The sequence below is a fragment of the Sus scrofa genome, chromosome 5, assembly GCF_054392235.1.
Source record: "Sus scrofa isolate SSC_HxYL_T2T_F1_AM1 chromosome 5, Sscrofa_HxYL_maternal_Yorkshire_Landrace_v2.0, whole genome shotgun sequence".
NCBI lineage: Eukaryota > Metazoa > Chordata > Mammalia > Artiodactyla > Suidae > Sus > Sus scrofa.
In genome coordinates this window covers 76713003-76730191 of record NC_139387.1, presented here as the reverse complement: position 1 = coordinate 76730191, position 17189 = coordinate 76713003, and the positions used below count along the sequence as shown (strand labels likewise).

At 49.5% G+C, this 17189-nt stretch overlaps 1 protein-coding gene across 12 annotated transcripts in view; it reads right to left on the bottom strand.

Moving 5' to 3' along the window:
* The window catches only part of CECR2 (CECR2 histone acetyl-lysine reader), a 124154-nt gene that overhangs the window by 3153 nt on the left and 103812 nt on the right, over positions 1-17189 (bottom strand). For 5 of the 12 annotated variants that reach the window (XM_084957185.1, XM_084957186.1, XM_021092503.2 and 2 more), the window contains 10 exons: positions 16326-16479; positions 8441-8570; positions 7729-7766; positions 7557-7648; positions 6987-7113; positions 6052-6440; positions 5266-5391; positions 4479-5160; positions 1505-2789; positions 380-491 (listed from right to left, as the gene is read on the bottom strand). In XM_084957185.1, the coding sequence (XP_084813311.1) occupies positions 380-491; positions 1505-2789; positions 4479-5160; positions 5266-5391; positions 6052-6440; positions 6987-7113; positions 7557-7648; positions 7729-7766; positions 8441-8570; positions 16326-16479 (3135 nt within the window). Of the gene's footprint in view, positions 1-379; positions 492-1504; positions 2790-4478; positions 5161-5265; positions 5392-6051; positions 6480-6986; positions 7114-7556; positions 7649-7728; positions 7767-8440; positions 8571-16325; positions 16480-17189 lie in introns of all 12 variants that reach the window. The other 7 variants (XM_084957176.1, XM_084957183.1, XM_084957180.1 and 4 more) reach the window with 3 other exon arrangements.

Here is a 17189-nt window from a genome sequence, read left to right as displayed (position 1 = left end):
ACTGCAGCCCAGCTGGCAGCAGTGACGGGGGTGCCCATCAAGTTGCGGAGGGGTGAGAGGAGTGCTCTCCGCTCAGTGTCCCACAAGGAAGCAGTACCAGTGTTAAAACCTGACGCTGGACCAGCATCTTGTGGGAAGTTGCTGAGGAGGGTCACACCGACAAGAGATGACATCCAAAGCAACGTGGACAGCTAGTTTGGGAAAAGGGGGCTTGGAAGATCCCTGAACAGCCAGTACCAAGACAACAGGAAAGAAGGACCCGCCTTGTGGAGACAGAAGGGAAACCACCTCTGAGGCCTGCATCAGCAGCCGTGAACTTACGAGCTCACTTCCTGCCCCTGGAAGCACAAGCAAAGCTCTGATTTCTGAAAAGTCCGACCTGATCAAGAGGAAGCGTTGGGGGCTTCTGCGGTGGCAGCTCCTCCTGCATTGTCGCAGCTGCTGGTGTCTTTGGGAACGAGGGCTGGGGCTGGACCGGGTGCGTCTGCACTCTAGAGCCGGAAGGAACGAGTGGTTAGCAATCAGTGAAGACACATTCACCACAAAAAAAAAACACTTTTAATGGTGAAAACTACACGCAGTTACTGCCTTAACTACCCAAGATGTGTGATGGACAAGTTGTGCCTCACACCACCTGCTCGGTGTTCCTGACCCTTAACATTCGGGAGCAATGAGAGTCCAGAGTAGGCGGCACTCTTTGGAGTGAATTGGCCTTGAGTCTTGAAAAAACAGAGAAAGTAAAACCAAGCTTGTAAATCAAGAGACTAGACAGACACAGGCACCAAATGTCCGTGAACCTTGAATGGACCCTAGGTGGGGAAAACTCAAAATAAAACCAAAAACCTCTGCCATCAGGGCACTCAAGGAAAAAGCGGAGAAATCAAACTGAGCTACACCGCTGCCTCCTCAGGAGACAAACACCGACCGCAGCTTACTTCCCAGTGGCTTAGAATCAAGGGCAAAGACGCATCCACAAAACAGCCAAGCACCAACTGGAGGAGAGGGCCCTGAGCAAAGGCCTTCTGAGGCTGGCACTGGGGATGGCGCTTGGGTTCTCATGTTGGATGGTACTGGTTTTAAGAGCAGACTTCTGTAACTTTGATTTGAAAACTTCCTGGATCACATATCACTGGGTGTCAAAATATGACTATTAGAATGCTGGTGGGGACAGCAGCAGACATTTTCTAATTCGGGAGCGTTTTTTTGTTCAATATTAGGCCAAGGAGCAGGCCTGGGAGCCCAGCTGTGATCATTCACCCCTGCTGGGAGCATCTGCCCGAGTTCCATCGAAGTCCCCAAAATCTAACCAGTCACTTAGATGCCAGTTCCCATTCGTGAGGGCAAACGCCAGACACAACTGGGCGCCAGAGCTCGTGTGTTCCCAGTGTCCTCAGCACCAACGAGCACGCACCTTCCTGAGCCCGCACTGCCGCCTGCCTCCACCCCCAGGCCATTTCTCACCGGAGCACCGACATGAGAGGAGGGCGCTCTGCCGCAGCCTTACCCTGCTGGTCTGTACGCCTCCTGGAAAGGCGCCCTCGATCCACTCCCAGTGCCCACGTGTTCCATCATCACAGCCTGAAAGTGGCCCAGGCCCTCTTCCGGGCAGCGGTAGAGGGGGCACTCTGGGGACAGGCCGTTGGGCTGGGCCACCCCTGGGCGGAGCGGTGGGGGAGCCGCCGCGGGGGAGGAGAAGGCCCTGGGCTGGAAGTGACTGGCCGGCCGCTGAGGTGGGTAAGCCGGCCCCGGCGGCAGCACGACGCCGTGCGGGGGGAAGGCAGCTGGACCGAAGCCCATCCCTGAGCTCAGGGGAGCCGGGGGCGTCCTGTACAGGTACTCGGCTGACAAGGAGCTCTGCCGCTTGGTAGCCGCGGTGTGGTTGTCCAGGTCTAGGAACTCTTTGGGACTCTCTGGCCTCTCGGCAGACTCGTCCTGTTTCTCCTCTGGGCCGGGGTTCTGGCCGTCCGCGCTCTTGGCCGCCACGGTGTCCGCCCGAGTCGGGGAGGTCAGCGCGGCGCCCAGGGCCTCGCAGCCGCGCAGCCCAGCCGCGGCGCTCTTGTCGGAGAAGAGGGGCCTGGCGGGGGCAGGCTGGGCCGGCGGGGGCCCACCCGGGCTTCCCGGCGGGGGGACGTGTCTCGGCCAGTCCGAGAAGCCCTGCGGACACGGGTAATAGGGAGTCCGCTGATAGTGGGGGTAGGACGGCTGCGGGGGGTGCTGGTAGGGATACCGCATGCCCTGGGGGGGGCGGTATCGGGGGAAGACTCCAGAATGAGGGTCGGGAGCCTGGAACGCCCGTGGGGGGAAAGGCTGAGGGTGCGGGGCCGGGGGCTTGCCGCCCATCACGGGGCCCACTGCTGGCAGGCCTGGGCCCAGGTGGTACCGTGCAGTCGAGCCGGGGTACTCCAGGCCGGGCACATACAGGGGGGTGCAGGCAGGCTCCGTGGGCAGCACAGCCTCCTGCAGCGCTCGGCTCTGGCTGTCAGCTTCCACCCTCACTCCATTTTCAGACAGCACTCCCCGGTCTGCCAGGGTGCATCCCTGGGCGACTGGGCTGGCGAAGCTGCCCCCTGAGGGCCAGGCGGTTCTGCCCACACTGGCTTTACAGCCGTCTCCAGGTTCTGAGGGCTCACTCCTGTGCTCTGGGGCCTCCAGGTCCCGGCCCTGCGGTGAGCTCCGCCTGGCACAGTCAGTCTGCAGGGTGGGTGTGGGGTGAGGTAGCTGCTTGAGGAACATCCCCTCTGAAGCACCAACGCCTGCTGCTTTCTCCTCGAGCCCGGGCACGGGATCTGCTGCAAGAGAGACGGGGAGAAAAGCACAACTCAGGAGCGGAAATGGTGGCACACAACAGATGGTCTAATGATGTGGTTATGGGACCATGGTGTTGACACCCTGTCCCAGACCAAGTGTGAGGTCTATGCAGAGCTGGGTGAGCAAGGGTGTGACCCACACTCCTGACTTCAGGAGGTGCCTATGAACAGGGTGGGAGGGCATGGCTGCAAGCTGGCTTGAGAAGCGCTGGCCTGACTCAGTAAGCAGGACCAGGGCACAAGGAAACTGGGAAGGCCGGTCCCGTGACCTCTGCCAACAGGACACCCGCCCAAGGGAGTGGGGACTTGGTTCTGTTCGCTACCACATGCTCAGTACTTGCACAACATGCGGCTCAGTCAGTATCTGCTAAATGAGTGGAAACATTCATCTTCTGTGTCTTCAGTATGTTAACCTTTTTTACCTCACTGTCGTTTTTACCCATAAACATGGTCTCATCGTTCTGATCTCTCAGGTGGTACAGAGTTGTTGCTTGGGTGTGGTCAAAATGTGACTACGGTCAGTCAGTGTAAGGACAAGATGAGGAATTCCTAAGGACTCTAAAGTTGTCAGGCTACTGGCTGGTTTTCAAAATCAAAGGTACAAGCTACACAAAGAAAATGAAAAGATGCACTTTTCATTATTCAATCAACATAAAACATGGCAACTACCAGGCAGACTACTGGAGGCTCTGTCCCAGGTTCTTCCTCTAAAGCGCTGAGTTTCAGACACACCTGAAATCATTGGAAAATTCGCTAGGGCTGGTGTTCATAGATGGGAACTTTTCCTCAAAAGAAATACTAAGAGAGAGGCCCACCATAAACTTTATGCGGAATCATCATCGTATCATGCTAAGTCCGCGTGCATGCGCCTCCCCCAACTCCCTGCAACACAGGCCAAAACGTCTGTGCCAGAAACAAGCGCTAACCACAAAGGAGCTGTAGTGCATCTGTCCTGTGGTTTTAGGTTTACTCTCCTGGCTGGCCCTTTAAGACATTCTCGTGAGATTTGCCAGATCTCACTACCCTTCTTTCTCAGTAGACTGGACGTGCACCCAAGGACAGAAGAACTGGGCCCTAAGTGAAACGCTGAAAATGCATTTCACATTGGATGCTGACAAGAAATGACTAGGTGTGGCTGGATGGTGAGGGCTGAGGACCCAGAGGATGGATCTAGTATGTCTGGTTCAAACCTCAGCCCCCACTTCAGAGCCAGATGAAGGCAAATAACCTGCCATTTTTGTGCCTTGCGTTTTCCTCTGTATAAATGAGGACAGTAGTAACTGCTCCTGCAAAAGCTTGTTCTGAGAATGAAATGAGTTAGTGTGACGACGTCTCAAAGAGCACCTGGCGCAGTCAGCACTACACCCATGCAGCCAGGATCACCACAGAGGTCCTCCCGGACCACGACGGGCTCAACCGCGAGAAATGCAAGAAAAAGTGGCTGGAGCCCGGTCTACATTTTGATAGCAGCTGTAAAAAGATGACTCATGAATTAATAGCGCAGAGCTAAGGGGCCAAATGAAAGTGATGGCGGGCAGCCTCTTGGCCATTCTCAGGCTCTGGTGTTTCACAGCCGTCTTGCATTCTCCTGGGGCTCCCCAGGGGAGCTACCTGTGGGAAAGGGCCTGGCAGGTAGGAGGCGGGGCGGGCTTGCTGGGGGATAGGGCGCACCTGGTGGGCCCACGCGGGAGGAGAGCTGCTGCATGGCGATCATCTCCGGGCTGTCCATCATGGAGTCTCCACTCGGCACCCCCCGCAGGGCCTGGGCCGGCGCTCCGAACAGAGACCCTGCCGCCGGGCCGGGAGGTGGCTGTAATCGATGTCCACCAGATTTACAGGGTGGTCGCATGTATCCGGGAGAAGGAACTCCGTGAGGTAGAAAGCCTGATTGTTCAGTCCATGGGTGTGGGGGGAGGGGTGGCCTCAGCACCCGGGAATCCATCACGGGACCCAACGTGCGAGGCTGGTGTGAGGGTCCTGGCCCCATGGGGGTCTTCTCGTCTGGCCCCAAGGGTCCTGAGTTGGCAGCACCGTGGTTCCCATTCCAGACCGCAGGGTGTACTCGGTTCAGGTACTTGTAGGGCCGGTACACATGGCTGGGAGAGATTTCTGAGCTCTCAGGAAAGTCTGGGGGTCGGGCCGGAGCCCCACTGAGCCTGGGAGGAATAAACGCTGGCTGGAAGTGGGTAGGGGGGAACACATGTCCATCCGGAGTGGGGCTGCTCATCTGCCCGAGCTGCAAGGATCCAGGACATGAACCCACATCAGCAAGGTGAGCCAGGCCCCCGCCCACTGGCTCCTCAGCAGGGGCACCTCGGCCGGGCCCGTGGTGGTGGTTCATTCCAGCTGGAGGCTGGTGATGGAAGAAGAGAAGATGTGGGAATGAGGATTTCAATTCACCTGGCAGACTACTTCTGAAGCTGACGTCTCTCACCTGCACTCTGAGCAGAATGCTCACCTGCATTGCTAAAGGCCGCTGCTGTCCAGGTCCTCCGGGGCGCGGCTCAGGGGGTCCAGCATGGAGATGCACAGCCGCAGGATCTGACCCTCGGGGGGGACAGAACGGTCCCTGCACCGCGGGCCTCTAGAGGGTGTTGGGAAAAGGCAAAGAGTTTGAGAAAGCACACCCTTCACATCCTGAAGATGAACGAACTGCTGAAACAGCATCCACAGCAGGACCCAGAGCAGGTGCTTCTCAGGTGACAAGGCTGCACTTGTGTTTCCTGTCATTGCCTCCCCAGAGCTTTAACCACCAGTTTTTTCCCCAACTGCACCCACTGGGAAATGTTAATCTATGTGCTGTAGGTACATCTGTGCCCTTTACTTTAAAAGAACTGTCTCTTTTTTTCTATTTTGGCTGCCCTGAGGCATATGGAGTTCCCAGGTCAGGGACTGGACTCGAGCTGCAGATGCAACCTGTGCCACAGCCGCAGCAACGCCAGATCCTTCACCCACTGTGCTGGGGATCAAACCTGCATCCCAATGCTGCTGATCCCACTGCACCACAGCTTAAACTCCAGGAGTGAGTTTTTTAATTCAAATTTTTGCCCACATCGAGAATGTATGCTTCAAATAATTAAGAAAAAAGGGAATTTAAAATTAAGAATAAAGAAAGAACAGATGGGGGAGATAAAAGCATCCATACACAGAAAAGCTACTCTGGAAAAAGAGCCAACTGAGAAGGATTCTCGACCAACCCGCCCCCATCGCCAACCCTGAGAAACACGAACAAGCTGCTTCTCACCATCTGGTTTGAAAGGGGCGTATGACTAGGTGCGCCACTGTAACGCAGGGCTCCCGGCAAGCCACGGCCATTGGAGGTACCCGCCTCACGAGGGGGCTGCGAGGGGACACCACCTCGACCATCCCCAGAGGAGGAAGCTCGGCGCCCAGGTGGCAGCGACTTCCCTCCGTTCTCTGCGGGCTGCTGTCTCCGGCTGGGCCCCTCAGTGTCCCTGGAGCGTGTGCACACGTGGCTCCCGCCTCCACGCGCTGCCCGACTGCGCCTCTTCTCCCGCTTCTCGTCCTCTCTGACCCAGAACTCTTCGTCTGTGTCCCCATCTTCACCAGGAAAATGCTTGAGCATGGCCCGGTGGAAGCACCTCTCCAGGTTCTCGGACATCTTGGTGTATTCTGCAGGAGAAAGAGCTCGCCAGACCCCGCAGCCTCTTCCTGGGCACACGGCGGGCAGGCGGGCAGGGCAGCCTCAGTGCTTCCCTCGGGACCGAGATGAGGACGTGACTTCTGTCCTGAGAGACTCCAGGAGCCAGAGTCAAACTTTAATTCTTTAAGGCTAAACTGTGGAAGTAGATTAAGTACCACTGTTCAATTTTTCTAATGAAACACAATGTCATTTTGAATCAATGCTTAAGTGCCTCCACATTTGCACACCTGGAGCCACACGAGCTTCGATTCTGGGTGACTCACAAGGCAGGGGCACAGGACAACCAGACCTGAGCTAGTTGAGGGGGACAAGAAGTGGGGCTAGCTGGCCACACCCTCTGGTCAGGTGGAACAGGGTAGGCAACAAAACCTAAAGCTTTCACAGACACTTTCCTTGTGGTCCTAAAGAAAGGTGTGACCCACCAGAAGGGGCATTTCTCAAAGAAACGGCAATTTTATTTTCGGTCCTAACGCGACAGCAAGTATAGATTTAGAGCAGAACCCCCTGCCACTCACCACTGCTCTCCCCGTTGTATTTGCGACAATTCCTGAACATGGTCTTCATGTCACTGACAAACTCCTCCTTGGTGCAGTATAAACCTCCGTTCAGTTTCTTTTCCATGCTTGAAATGTCCATGGGGACCTAAAATCGGACACTTTTTTTTTTTTTGCTTTTTAGGGCTGCACTTGCAGCATATGGAGCTTCCCAGGCAAGGGGTCTAATTGGAGCTGTTGCCGCCAGCCTACGCCACAGCCACAGCAACATCAGATCCAGGCTGCGTCTGCGACCTACACCACAGCTCACGGCAACGCTGGATCCTTAACCCACTGAGCAAGGCCAGGGATCAAACCCACAACCTCATGGTTCCTAGTCGGATTCGTTGCCACTGCACCATGACAGGAACTCCTAAAATCGGACACATTTAATGAGAACATGCCAGAGACGGCAGCGTCTTCAAGTTTCCATGTGGGGCAGACAGTCATGCTGCTAAGAGTTACTCAAAAGCTCGGTGTGTATCAATCAGCCCCCTCCCTTGAAGGGGTTACAGGGACAGTAACACAGCAAATCACCAATAACGCACTCACCTTAATAATCTGGTAATAGTTAGGGGCATATGATTCATCCACAGGTTCCAAAAAGGGCCAGGAATCCTTGTGAGCCTTAACCACATCCAGAACTGAGGGCCAAAAAGGAGACAGAGTCAACCCTCATGTGGCAACATGCTCAGCAGAGCATGGGGGGTGAGCAAGGACTGACCTTTGTACATGGCAGTGAAGTCGTCGTCCAGCTCAAAGCTGTAAATCAGAAAAGAAGGGAATCAATAGCAACCAAGACCCCCTTCTCTACTCAGGTCTCTGATGCAACGGACACCAAGATTTGCAACAGTCCCAATCAATCTCTTTTTAAGGTTGAGTCTATTAACACTGAAAACACTAGAAAAATAACTGTGAAGAGGAGGACTAGTATACTTTAGCAAAAGAGGGAAAATCATTTTTCTTATCTATAAAGTTAATGGTTCTATAATTTTACTTAATAGGACATTCTTTCCTGTATTTTATTTTACTCTAATGAGTACTTCTGTGATGTAAAGAATAACCACCCAGGAGTTCCCATTGTGGCACAGCAGAACTGAATCTGACTAGTATCCATGAGGATGTGGGTTCCATCCCTGGCCTCACTCAGTGGGTTGGGGATCTGGTGTTGCCATGAGCCGAGGTACACGCTGAAGACCTGGCTCGGATCCCACATTGCTGTGGCTGTGGTGTAGGCTGGCAGCTGCAACTCCAATTCAACCCCTAGCCTGGGAACCTCCAAATGCTTTGCATGCAGCCCTAAAAAAAAAAAAAAAAGAACTATCATCCAGAGGAGCAGACAGGAGAGTAAGAGGCTCAAAGACACTGGGCACTGCCCCCGGCCCAGGGCTGTTCTAAGGATGCAAGTGAAAGGCTCGCAGGGGCTCAGCACTCACGGGTCCTTGGTCCTCTTCTCTTCCCGAAGTGGCGACGGAGGGTCCAGGTGGGAGAGCTCAGGCGGCAGTGTCTTCCCCTGAGCCAGCAGCCAGGCCCGCTCTTCCCGGAGTTTCCTCCTCTTGGCTCGATCTACATGAACATAGAGCACAGGTCATGCTTTAAGGACTCTAGACACTCAGGCATTTGCTCATAATTTTGAGAGAAAGAAGAAACAGATCACTAACTAGCAGGATGTTTGCTTCTTTTGCCATGCACTATGAGGGTGATTCCATGGATGCAATGATGAATTTATAGACCCATTTCCTATTAATCACATGGAGATTAAGTTCTCCTACCAGCAGCAAGAGGTGTGCTGGGGAGCCTGGGAGAGCAGCCGGAGGGAGAGAGGGTGTGTTCTGGCTCCCAACCACAGCCACAAGAAACATACTTGACGTTCCACTGCCGTCAGCAGGCAAGACACAGGTGGAGCGAGAAACCAGAGAAGGTCCAAAGAGGGAGCATAACACAGCCCTGCAGACAGTGGACCTGTCAAGCTTCCGCTGACTAGGGACTCTGTTCCACATTATTTATTTATAAACCTGTACATTTAAGAGTAATCTATCTCTGCTTTAATTTATCAGAGACACTCTGCTATCAACCACTTCTGAAATTTTTTTTTTTAAGAACTAGAATAGGAGTTCCCGTAGTGGCGTAGTGGTTAACGAATCTGACTAGGAACCATGAGGTTGCGGGTTCAGTCCCTGGCCTTGCTCAGGGGTTAACGATCCGGCGTTGCCGTGAGCTGTGGTGTAGGTTGCAGACGCGGCTCGGATCCTGCGTTGCTGTGGCTCTGGCGTAGGCCGGGGGCTACAGCTCCGATTCGACCCCTAGCCTGGGAACCTCCATATGCCGTGGGAGCGGCCCAAGAATAGCAGAAAGACCAAACAAAAAAAAGAACTAGAATAATTTCAAGTTATTAATTTAAAGAGTAAAACTAAATGAATATCCATGTAACAGATTTTAACATCATGGCCTCATTAACATATTATTAATTATTTCAAACTTAATGACCCATTTTTCTGGTTGACTGCAATTCTTTGTGTCCTGGGAACAGTGGTGTCACAACAGTTCTCTCAACACACCTTCTTGGACACAGGTGCAAGCACAGGGGTACAAGCAGTGGACTCACCAGATGAGGGCAGATACACCTTTTTTCCCCCCTTTGCCTCTCAGCATGGCTAAGTTCCTGGGCCACGGATTGAACCTGCACCACAGCAGCGACCTGAGCCACAGCAGTGACAACACAGAAACCCTGACCCACTGAGCCACATGAAAACTCCAAGAGCAGATATACCTTGACTTGATCATGCTTTCAATGCCATTAAAGATTTTACAGCTACCCCTTCAAAAGTGATCTAAGTTACTGTACACTGACTTGGTTGGATTTCTATCTGACTGGGAGAATTGCTTGTCTTGACATTTTACTTCATTTAACTTTTTTTTTTTTTTTTTAACTTTTTAGAGCCACACTCATGGCATATGGAGGTTCCCAGGCTAGGGGTCAAATCAGAGCTAAAGCTGCCGGCCTACACCACAGCCATAGCAAAGCCAGATCCAAGCTGCATCTATGACTTACACAGCTCACGGCAACGCCAGATCCTTAAACCACTGAGCAAGGCCAGGGATTGAACCCACAACCTCATGGTTCCTACTTGGATTCGTTTCCACTGCGCCACAATGGGAACTCCTGCCTTGACATTTTAATCACCTACATTTTCTTCAAAAGATCCTGGCCTTCAGTTGGTGAGGAGGCAGTGGTGCTGGTGGCATATTTCTGAGAAACCAGGTCTATTTCTGGCCAGTCACTGAACTGGTCACATTGCTCAACTCCTGTATTCATGGGTGCTTTTATTTTCTTATCTGGTAAAGTTACTTAATTTTAATTGAAGTACAGTTGCTTTTACAATGTTGTATTAGTTTTAGGTGTAAAGTGATTCAGTTTTACATATATGTATACATGGTTTTTTTTTTTTCAAATTCTTTTCCCTCATAGGTTTATTACAAGATACTGAATATAGTTCCTCATGCTCTAGAGGAATTCCCTGCTGTTTATCTACTTTAGGGCTGTATATATGCTAATCCCAAACTCCTAATTTATCCCACTTCACAATTTCCCCTTTGTGTTGACTGTTTTCTGTGAGTGTATCTGTTCACTAAAAAAGTTTGTTTGTATCATATTTCTTTAGATTCCAATATAAGTGATATCGTGATATTTGCCTTTCTCCTTTTTTTTCCTTTAGTGCCAAGCCTTTGGCATATGAAGTTCCCTGATCAGGGTCGAGTTAGAACTGTAGCCGCCAGCCTACGCCACAGCCACAGCAATGGGGGATCTGAGCCGCTCCTGCGACCTACACCACAGCTCACAGCAACGCCAGACCCTTAACCCACTGAGCAAGGCCAGGGATTGAACCCACATCCTCATGGATACCAGTCGGGTTCTTAACCTGCTGCATTACAACAGGAACTCCATCTTTCTCTTTTTGTTTATTTATTTATTTTTGTCTTTTTTGCTATTTCTTGGGCCGCTCCCGCGGCATATGGAGGTTCCCAGGCTAGGGGTCTAATCGGAGCTGTAGCCACAGGCCTACGCCAGAGCCACAGCAATGCGGGATCCGAGCCACGCCTGCAACCTACACCACAGGTCATGGCAACGCCGGATCATTAACCCACTGAGCAAGGGCAGGGACCAAACCCGCAACCTCATGGTTCCTAGTCGGATTCATTAACCACTGCGCCACGACGGGAACTCCTCTCTTTTTGATTTACCTCACTTAGTATGATAAACTCTAGGTCTATCCCATGTTTTGCAAATTATATTACTTCTCTTTATGGCGGAGTAATATTCCCTTGTGTGTGTATACATTCTCATCTTCTAAGTTCAACATTTTCACTCGCCACTCCCAAGTTTTATATTTTTGATGTCATGCTTTATATTTTATCTTGCGTATGCCCCCCTTAATTGTTGTAATCACAGTTGCTGTTGTTGTTACTACTTTTGTCTTTTAACCATACTGGCTTCATAAGAAATTTAATCTACTACCTTAATTATATACTTACATTTCCAGTGAGATTCAGCCTTTCATATGTGTTACTAAACGCCTTTCTTTCTTTTTTTTATAGCTGCAACCACAGTATATGGAAGTTCCAGGCCAGAAACTGAATCTGAGCCACAGAAGCGGCAATACTGTATCCTTTAACCCCTTCCACTGGGCTGGGGATCTAACCTGTGCTTCCTAAGCAAGCTGAACTGCTGCAGTTAGGTTCTTAATCCTGACCCTAGGGCAGGAACCCCTAGAATCCTTTCTTTATAGCTTAACAAAATTCCTTTAATCTCCTACAAGTGGTGCTTTTGCTTATCTGGAAGCTCATCGTATCTCCAATCCGAATGACCTTACAGCATACAAATTCTTGGTTACAAGTTTTTTCTTGCAGCACTTTGACTACATTCTGTCCTGAAAGTTTTTTTAATGATGTTTATTTTTTCCATTATGGTTATATTTTTTCCAAACTGGCCTGAAGTTTTGCTAAAAAAATCCACTCATTGGGAATTCCCATTAAGGCTCAGTGATAATGAACCCTACGAGTATCCATGAGGATGCAGTTTCAATCCCTGACCTCACTCGGTGGATTAAAGGATCTGGTGCTGCTGTCAGCTGTGATGTAGGTCATAGATGCGGCTTGGATCTGGCATTGCTGTGGCAATAGTGTGAGCTGGCCCCTAGCCTGGGAACTTCCATATGCTGCGGGTGCGGCCCTAAGACACAAATAAAATAAAATAAAAAATCTGCTCATGGTCTTATTGAGGGGTAGGCAGGGACTCATGGCTTTCTCTTATATGCAACAAATTGTTTTCTCTTGCTGCTTTTTCCCCTTTTTTCTTTTTATGGGTGCACCTGCAGCATATGGAAGTTCCCAGGCTAGGGGCTGAATTGGAGCTGTAGCTGCCAGCCTATGCCACAGCCATAGCAATGCTCAGATCCGAGCTATGTCTGCCATCTACACCACAGCTCATGCCATTGCCAGATCCTTAACCCACTGAACGAGGCCAGAAATCAAACCCATGTCCTTATGGATACTACTCGGGTTCATTACTGCTGAGCCACAAGGGGAACTTCTCTTGCAGTTTTTTAATATTCTGTCCTTGTCTTGAACTTTTGACAATAAGTCTTAGCGTGGGTCTCTCTGGGTTCCTGATCTGTATGTCCATTTTGCCCCCACAAGGTGGGGAAGGTTTGAACCTCCCGAAGCCAAGTTCAGTTATCATATTCTTCAGCTCTGAAAAATCTATTTGGCACCTTTTAACATTTTCCTTCTCTCTGTGGAAGTTCTCACTGTGCTCATCCATGCTCCACCCCACCCCAGGTCAGCTCTTATGCCTCATTAAGGTTTTTTTCTGAGGTTTTAATCTCTTCTTTCACGTTGCTGGACTGTGTCAGTTTCTATGCATGGCCTGGAAGGAGCGTCCTTGTGTGGGAGCTGACCTCTCAAATCTCTGTGCTGTCCACACAGCCCAGATCTACTTTAGTAAAGCCTGGAAGTGGAGGGTGTGCTGACACCTGTCAGTGGCCCGCAGGGGAGATGGCAGCTTGAAGGTTCAGGATGACTGAAGGCTTTCCTTTAAAGTTTGCAAAATAAATGGTGAGGGACTATAAGCCTGAGCCCCTCTGGCCACTAGAGCCAGGGACCTGCAGTGCCCCCTGAGGGCAGCCCCAAAGGCCTAACCTAAGGCTGCTGGCTGCCCTCAGGCTGAAGTTCCAGAACAAGCGAGGGCCTCCTCTGCAGGATGGCAGGGACTGTCTCTGCCTGCCCACAACCATCTCTCCAGTCACCCGGTCTCTCTCTCTGATCACCAGAGCCAGGTGATCAAGGGGTGACCCCTGGGTGTCAGACACAAAAATCTGGGCACCAAATACTTCTAAGAGCTCCCTCCCTGGAGGTACCAGTGCCCTGGACAGAGCAACAGAGAGAAGAGACAGTGCCTGTCAGTCCCGGTTCCCAAGAACATTCCCTGTAGGGCGAAGTTGCACCACACGCAGGTGGCCCTACCCCTCCCCAGGCCAGGCTCCTCCTGTGTTCTCACTGGTACTACTGGAGTCAGCCTTGGCTCCTCTCAATGTTGGCAATTCTCACTGCTATGGGGACATGCTTCCTTTTCAAAGATAACTCACACTGATATCTATAATGATGATAAACCCAGCTACCTGCCTTAATTACTCTTAGTTACAATGACTTCTTGGGGTGTCAGATGCATTCCTTAAATTGAGTGAGTATATTACTTTCCAATATAGAGCAGAATCCCTATAAAACAATATAATAAAGAATAGAAACAATGACAGAGGATCTCTGATTTCTTCCTGACTTTAAAAGGAAACCCTTTTAGTGTTCCCCCATTAAGGAGAGTGTTTGCTTAGATTTTTAAAAATATACACTGGCTAGGGACTTCCCTCATGGCTCAGCGGTTAACGAACCCAACTAGGATCCATGAGGATGTGGGTTTGATCCCTGGCCTTGTTCAGTGGGGTAAGGATCCAGCATTGCTGTGATCTGTGGTGTAGGCAAGCGGCTACAATTCACCCTGTAGCCCGAGAACCTCCATATGCTGAGGATGCAGCCCTAAAATGCAAAAAGAAAAAAAAAAAAGTTGCTCTCAACAGAAGAAAAAAATTAACTTATAGTGGTGATCAATTTGCTAGGTATATAGATGTAGAATCATGCTATACTTAAAATAAGGGGAGAGTGTATGCCAATTATACTTAAACTCAAATAACAACCAAATAAAAATTCCATTGAAAATTACACAATCCTATTGAAAAAAAAAATAAAGAAATAAAACCCAATGTAAGTCCACTGGTGGTGTAGTGGTCAAGACTCAGCACATTCACTGCTACAGCTCAGGTTCAATCCCTGGTCTCGGAACTGAGATCCCACAGCAAGCTGCTACTCACATGGTCAAAAACAACAACAAAAAGCTAGTTACCATCTTGGGGAATTCAAGTCTAGTACTGGAAATAAATTATGCAAAATTCCAAAGCAGAATATACTACAAAATGCAGCATTGGCTAAATTAGATTAAACACACTACGGGTTTTAGAATGAAGAAATGACGAAGGCGGGAATGGAGGGACTCCCTTGAGAATCTAGAGGCAATACGTATGAATGGGAGAGGGAAAAACACATCTGCTCAGAACACTTTAAAGTTTCCTGCCAAAGTTTATTTAAAATTTGTATGGAAATACTACATTAAAAAGCAAAATCCAGTCTCTTCAGCAAGTGGTGCTGGAAAAACTGGACAGCTGCATGTAAATCAATGAAACTAGCACCAACAAGACCTAATCAAAGTGACAAGCTTTTTGCACAGCAAAGGAAGCCATAAAAAAAACAAAAAGACAACCTATGAAATGGGAGAAAACAGTTGTAAATGATGCAACCGACAAGGACTTAATCTCCAAAATACACAAACAACTCACACAACTCAACAGCAAACTAAACAAAACAAAAAAACAAAACTACCCAATTGAAAAATGGGCAGGAGACCTAAACATTTCTTATAAGAAGACATACAGATGGTAAGAGGCACATGAAAAAATGCTCAACATCACTAATTATTAATGTAAATTGGTACAATCGCTATGGAAAACAATATGGAGGTACCTCAGAAAACTAAATATAGAACTACCATATGATCCAGCAATCCCACTCCTGGGCATGTATCTGGACAAGACTTTCTTTCAAAAAGATACATGCACCCCCATGCTCACTGGGACACTATTCACAATAGCCAAGACATGGAAACAACCTCAACCACCAACAGATGAATGGATTAAGATGTGGGACATATTCATGATACCACTCAGCTATAAATAACAAAATAGGAGTTCCCGTTGTGGCTCAGTGGTTAATGAATCTGACTAGGAACCATGAGGTTGTAGGTTCAATCCCTGCCCGTGCTCAGGGGTTAAGGATCTGGCGTTGCTGTGAGTTGTGGTGTAGGCCGTAGACATGGCTCAGATCCTGCGTTGCTGTGGCTCTGGTGTAGGCTGGAGGCTACAGCTCCGATTAGACCCCTAGCCTGGGAACCTCCATATTCCGCAGAAGCAGCCCTAGAAAAGGCAGAAAGACAAAAAAAAAAAAAAAAAAAAAAAAAAAGGAATGTATGTGTAATTGGGTCACTTTGCTATACAGCAGAAATTGACAGAACATCATAAATCACCTACGCAAAAAAAAAAGACAAATCCAAGTTAGGATATTTTATTTGAACTTTTAATAAGTTCAATAAATTTACTTAACAAAGAACACTGGTCCATGTTCAATGAAGCCAAAAGGTCTGTTACCTGTAATCCATCGGGTTCAGTTTATAAATACCCCTGGCACCTGGAGGCTTTAAGGACAAATGGAAGAAAATCCTGAATCTCTGAAGCCTAGAGCAAGCAGAACCTGAGGCAATGCTGCCGGTGCACATGGGGCAAATCCAAGGCTTTTCTTTTCCACTTTAAACTTTTAAAAATTAAAACATAATTGATTTACAATGTTGTGTTCAAGCTTTTGTGAATGACTGCAAATGCTTCATATAAATCATGTTTTGGCCATACATGCAAGCAGCGGAAGTTCCAGGGATCGCATCTGAGCTGCAGCTACAACAACGCCCAATCCTTAATCTGCTACACCACAAGGCAACTTTCTCCAAGGCTTTTGTAAAGCATATCTACCCCATAGGTAAGATCACTTCTGTGAAGTTAGCTTTTTTTTCTATTCGGCCCAGGGAACAGAGTGAAGCCAAGAGTGAGAAGGAACCCAGAACGACAGTCCCTGCCCCCCGAGGCACGTGCCCTGGGCAGAGGCCCCTACCTTCCACTGCCTTGACCCTCTCTGCCAGCTCCCGCTTCCGCTCCTCCTTCAGCAGCTGCTCCTGCTCCTTCTTCTGCACAGCCAGCAGGATCTGCCGTTCTTCCTCCTCCTCCCTGCGCTTCTGCTTCTCCATCTTGTTGAGCACAGGAGTCTCCTGCAAGGAGCCAAGAAGCATAGTCATCACACAACAACATCAACATCAGGTCTTTGCTCTGAGTAAAGACTCCACTTTTTTTTCCTTTTTTCTTTCTTTTTTTCTTTAGGGCTGCACTTGCAGCATATGGAAATTCCCAGGCCAGAGGCTGAATCAGAGCTATAGCTGCCAGCTTACACCACAGCCATAGCAACACCGGATCCTTAACCCACTTAGCGAGGCCAGGGATCAAACCCATATCTTCAGGGATACTAGTTGGATTTGTTACTGCTAAGCCACAACAGGGACTCCTTTTCTTTTTTTTTTCTTTTTCTTTTTTTTTTGGACTTTTTAAGTGGCTGGCCTACACCACAACTAACAGCAATACTGCATAAACCCTTAACCCACTGACTGAGGCCAGGGATTGAACCTGCATCCTCATGGATCCTGGTTGGGTTCATTACCACTGAGCCACAACAGGAACTCCCTTTTTTTTCTTTTTTGGATGCATCAGCAACTGGCAGAATTTCTCAGGAGTTCTCACAACAGTGATAACACCAAGTCCTTAACTGTCAGGCCACAAGGGAACTCCCAAGATCCACTTTTCTATCAAACAGCTTGATGCCTCACATCTGAACCACAAGCTCACCTTCTCTTCTGTGAAATCAATGGGAATTAGAACAGGGAAAAGGTCTGGGGCCCAACGATTTACATAATTTGTGGTCCCTGGG